The sequence below is a fragment of the Acyrthosiphon pisum genome, chromosome A1 (assembly GCF_005508785.2).
Source record: "Acyrthosiphon pisum isolate AL4f chromosome A1, pea_aphid_22Mar2018_4r6ur, whole genome shotgun sequence".
In the NCBI taxonomy this organism is placed as follows: Eukaryota; Metazoa; Arthropoda; class Insecta; order Hemiptera; family Aphididae; genus Acyrthosiphon; species Acyrthosiphon pisum.
In genome coordinates, this window is record NC_042494.1 from 156,350,703 (window position 1) to 156,356,576 (window position 5,874).

A 5,874-nucleotide genomic window follows, 5' to 3' on the forward strand; every position below is an offset into this window, starting at 1 on the left:
CCATAAACGATTTTAATGATTATTGGCTTATTTTAATTGAAAATAAATTTGAAAATATTTATTTTATTAGGTACTTTATTTAATAGTGTTCATATATGTAGCCATATAGGAGGGTTAAACAATGCTTGTAATCCGTATACTATAATAATTATTCTTTATCTTAGAAATAATCGGTGGAGGTTTTTTCATAAATTTTTCAAAAAAATTCCAAAAATAACCTAATTTCCAACAATGGAATTGTAATTAATCCTTACAATTGATTCTTTGGAATTATGACTCATTGGGTACCGGCATATACGCCGATCACTTCTGGCACACACGAATAAACGAACAAATATAGTATTATAAGCACTTTTATTAAACACTAGCGTTCAGTGGTGATCGCGTCACACGATCACCAGCACTAACCCTTTTTCTGTTTTCACGTATTTTTATATATCAATTTTATTATCGAAGCAGTATCGGTAATATCGGTATTAAGCTTAGCCTAGTTATACATTGTACTTATTGACTATGCTAAAAATTATACTAAATGTTATTTGATTACATAATATTGTTATCTTAATCTAATTTGGTGGATTTCAATATGTTTCTACGCTGTTAATTAGATTATTAAATATTGTATGGTTTGTTTTGGAATTTCACCTGTTACATATTATGATTCTTTTCAAAACCTATAGTTAATAATTTTAATCTTAATATTATTTATATAATATTCATGATACAGCAATACATAACATGTGTCATGTATACTATTGTATAAACTATTATAAAATCTATGTTAAAGGGGCTTAATTTCAAATACATAAATTAAGCAGGTATAAACTTCATTATTACGAGTATAATAATATCGAAGTCTGTAAGTCCCGTAAACAAATGTTTTAGGCAAATTGGTGTTTGAAAATAACGATGTATCCACGCCTGTACCCGTATAATTGCCCTAAAAGTATAAAAAAAAATATACAACTACATATTAATTTACTTTATTTTATAATTTTAAACAACTAAAAATATATATTTTTATTTATAAGTATAATATGTAAAACAAAACTATATAATAATATAATTATGTAAGTATAGTTGGCAACAACTACATGCACAATTAATATGAAAAAAGAACGTTAAACAAATATTTGCAGGGCTTGAAATCGTTTTCAAAATCGATTTCAGAAACCGTTATAAACCGTTTTAAAACCGAACCGAAACCGTAATCAAAAACGAAACCGAAAAAAATTGGATACCGGTATTAAATTCAAAATCGAAACCGTAAAAAATTGGAAACCGGTATTAAATTCAAAACCGAAATCTGAAAAATTTGGAAACCGTTATTTTTTTTTAACTGACGTGTATTTAAATACGTAAATTCCATTAATACGCATAATTAATAATCATAATAAAATTGAGATAATAATTAATCTTGTTGATAAACATTTAATTATTCACAAAATTATTAGTTGTTTATAAATAGTAACGACAAAAATTAAAGTTACTAGCAAATACTATATATGACAACTGACAATACGGAACAAAGAATGATAATTATATAGACGACATAGCCCCCTGAAAATACTTTAGAAACCTGTGTACAAAACCGAAACCAAAACCGAAATTTCTTAATACGGGTATTCATAAGTTGAAACCGAAACATTTAGAAACCGGTATTCAAAATCGAAACCGAAACCGAAATTTCTTAATACCGGTATTGTTAAGTTGAAACCGAAATCGTAAAATTTCAAAACTGGTATACAAAATCGAAACCGAAACCGAAATTTCCTAATACCGGTATTGAAAAATTGAAACCGAAATCGAAAAAATTAAAAACCAGTATACAAAATCGAAACCGAAACCGAAATTATTTCAATCAGTTTCAAGCCCTGAATATTTGATAACAGCACCGATGATAACATGCTGTCAAATCATAAAAGTATAAAAACCCGTTACAAAAAATCTCATTCATGGTCTTAGATTATCGAATTATCGGATACCATAGAACAATATGTGCATGATACTTAATTATTATTAAAGCCTAAAGGCTACAAACAAGGTGGATTTATTAATCCACCTTGGCTGCAAACTTTCATTTTTTTCATATTAGAAATAGAGTACCTAATCAATATATAAACAATTATGATTATTATTATTTATTTTTTTAAATCCTAATTTAAAAATTATATATTTTCGATCAAGACAAAAAAAAATTCTGGTTAAACCTATCGTTTTTGTTTTATAAAATAACGAATTATGGTTCAGTTTTCGTTTTTGTTCCTATACATTTTCAAATATAATCGGTCAGAAAAACTGGTTTAAACCGGTTTGAAGCCCTGATTAGTATACAGTGCCCATATTATAAATTAAAATTGTGTGAAATAAAAATTTTTACGATTACATCCATCAAGTGAAACAGTATTTTATTTGATGTAAATAATGCTTGATAGCATAATGTTGATCAAGTTATACTTGATGAAATTTACTTTTATAGTTGTTCCATGAAAATATACTATATAATTGATATTATATAATTATAATGTCTTATTATACCGGTGGTATAGGGCATGTGGCATTCTTTATTCCTAAACCGTTTATCACCGTGGTCCACTCGGCGCCCATTAAATTCCTGAATGACGAGCAAGCTTTTGGAGACTTGTGCATATACGTATTGTCTTTCCAATTCCCGTCTTTATCTCGTAATGCAACATTTGCTTCCATCTGAAAAAATCTGGATGGCTTAATAATTTATTGCTATATTGAATGAGTAACATAATATTGTATAATACTATAATACATTTAGCAACAGATAAAATACGTTAAGAGTTATTTGTACCTACACTCCAAACATTCCAGTATCATAGTCATCATATGTTAGAACATTAAATGATTGTTATTTTTATTCGGTGGACATTTCAGAGTCCAATAATGGCAAATTTTCAGACTTTGTTTAAAACAGGTTTAGTTATTATTGAAAGATACATCAGGCGTACTTACAAACAAAGTGTCATCAAATGGAACGATACTGATTGTAGTTCCTCTGATTTCAGTTGCGTTGGATATTTGGTTAAAGCTCAGGTAAAAATTATGTTGTATTTTATAGGATTTTGAAGAATCACAACTCCTTACCTGTTTGAAGTTCAATTTATATGGACCCTAAACAGAAATTAATCAATTATGTAGGTATTTATACCGTATTCAAAACAATAAAATATAGTTTGTTTAATATGAAGTACGATAGAAATAAAAATAGGTACATAATATTCTCATCACCACGATGCAAACATCTTGCGAGTTTGAGTGAACATGAAGCAGCAATAAACCCAAAGTAATGAAAAAAATTAAATAAATAATAATGGTATACCTATCCAGCTAAATACTTCATGCCATTATAAAATTATAGCAATATTTTAAGAACAAGAATCAGATACATCGATCTCACACATATATAAATGATTAAATACCATGAATAACCCTATAGAAGGTAATATGACGAACCCCTCGCTATAAAACTAACTTTATTTGCAGCTCTTCATTGAACCATCGGTATCAATACCATATAATTTAAAAATAAGATTAAACACGATTTTAACGAAAAAAAAAAATAAAAAAAATACAAGTCCGTGTAATTATAGTCTGACGAGGAAGAACCCAGTTGTTGAAGATTTTTCTGGACATTTATATCTCAATAAATTTATATCCCAGAAGAAAATGAGACCTCTCCCAAAAAATGTATATAACATGTCGATCAATGTGTTTTCCATTGTCGTCTCACATATTCATTATTAAAAACTAAAATGTAATCACTTACTAGTGGTAACACAGAAAGAATATTTAAATTTCTCGATCCAATATATGATATTAAAGACGATAGAAACAATAACAATGTTAGTAAAATAACTGAAAAAAAATTCATTATGTCACGTCTAAGTTTAGTTTTTTAACCGACACTAGCTAAACAGAGTTTTACACTTATAGTTATATTCATACTTCACGTCAAGTGTGATTGCTGGGTAGCTAGGTACTCACCTCACACTGTCACAGTCATTGTAAATTCCGCTCATAATATGCTCATTGTAAATAATATTACAGATTGTATATCTTCTAATAAATGTTAAAAAAAAAAGTTATAATCATAAACCACACAGCTATGTTACCTATTTTGTTCCTATGGCCATCAATAATATTATAAAGAACTCATAACATTGACATTTGATTGTAACTATTTTATTGTGTCACATAATTACAATGTAAATTCTAAATATGTTAGAATAATAAATTGTAGTTGTTATGTTTGTCATTGAGTGGGTCATCATGTTTACTGCTTATACCTATATATTTGCATTTTTTTTCACGATGTTCATTGGTTATAATTATTTAGAATTCAAAACTATGAATAGTTACATCTGATAAGTATCAAAAATAATAGTGTATTTTAAAATATTGTAACGTTACGTAAAAGTCGACGTTGCACGAAACAAAACCTTTAATAAATCACGTGTTATAATTATTTTATTTTATTTTAGAATATGACTACATGTTAAGCTTAACATTTAAAAGTGAAATTAAGTAGGTAGAAATTTTTGATGTATTTCAAGCATTATTGTCATGAAATATTTCAACTTTTTTTAAAACTACCTCAGTGTAACAAGTAACTATAATTATTAAATTAATTGAACTATTACCTATTATGTATGGCATTTTTCAATACGTGGGGAACATATCATCATACCTACCTATTGGTATACATTATATATATTATATATATATATATTTTTGTTCCAATTTGTCTATACTTACTATTATATTTTTAGATTAAAGTATCTTATCTTCTCATAACATCTATAAAATAGACAATTTATAGGTATTCGTTATAAGTAAAGAACAGCTTTAATTGCGTTAAAACTATAATACATCGTATAAATTGTATAAAAGTATCTATAAATTGCTTCTCTACTATTAGGAAAAACCATTATGTGAAAATGTATACCATAGTTAAATGTTTATTGCAAAATTACCAAATGAATAATTAATTGTATATTTTTTCACGTGAAAATATTTAAATATATTCGAAAATTGAAAAAGTATTGAAAATTGCGAAAAATTGCAATAATAAACTATATAGGTACTTAGAACTTTTCGTGCACGTATATGATCAGATGATTTTAATTTATGATATCAATTATAAGTTGCAATGTATAAGAAATCCGGTCTTAATTTTTAAAAATTACCTTCTAAAAATATGGTGCACTTATACATTTTCAAATCAGATAAGCTATAGATCTTAAGATAGGTAAATATTATTAGACAAGAATTGTTGGCGTATCCACACACACTACAGTACCTATTACACAAAATATACTATTATTTAGAGTAATGTTATTAATAACTAGAAAGCCAACTCTACAGAGCTCTGTATAGGTACAATTATAATACGTACTATATTTTGATGATGCCCAAGACTGTCTAGGGCCATTATATAATATAAGATTATTTTAAAGTTATTCATCTAAAGGCTATAATACATCGATTTTTTCAAGACAACAAAATACATTTAAATAAATCTAATCATTGATAGAAAATTGAAGTTAAATGTTTTACGATTAGAATAAAATAAATAATCGTCGTATTTATCATCAAATACTCATCCATCTTAATTTTGTTCCTGTGTTCTGTGTCACGGCTTTCTTGAAAATTACTCACACCTCTCCTTAGATATAGTCACTATAGATTTTACAATGATGTGTGTTTTTTTTTAAAATTTTTTTTTTTGTATCTGTCATCACGGTTTGGGGTACTAAAACTGCTTCGATTTTCTTCAACAGTATCTTGTTCGATGGAAGAGTGAATCTAGTTGGTGCTTCGGGAGGTCAAATTTTAAAATTCCCA

The 5,874-nt window shown here is 27.1% G+C and overlaps 1 protein-coding gene across 1 annotated transcript; it reads right to left on the reverse strand.

Moving 5' to 3' along the window:
- Positions 1-337: 337 nt before the first annotated feature.
- LOC115033005 lies at positions 338-4,200 on the reverse strand. Its single transcript, XM_029488646.1, has 4 exons — positions 3,797-4,200; positions 2,983-3,141; positions 2,539-2,706; positions 338-940 (listed from the first exon to the last, which is right to left on the reverse strand). The coding sequence occupies exons 1-4, from the start codon at positions 3,899-3,901 to the stop codon at positions 782-784; spliced, it is 591 nt and encodes a 196-aa protein (XP_029344506.1). The 5' UTR covers positions 3,902-4,200; the 3' UTR covers positions 338-781.
- Positions 4,201-5,874: the final 1,674 nt, after the last annotated feature.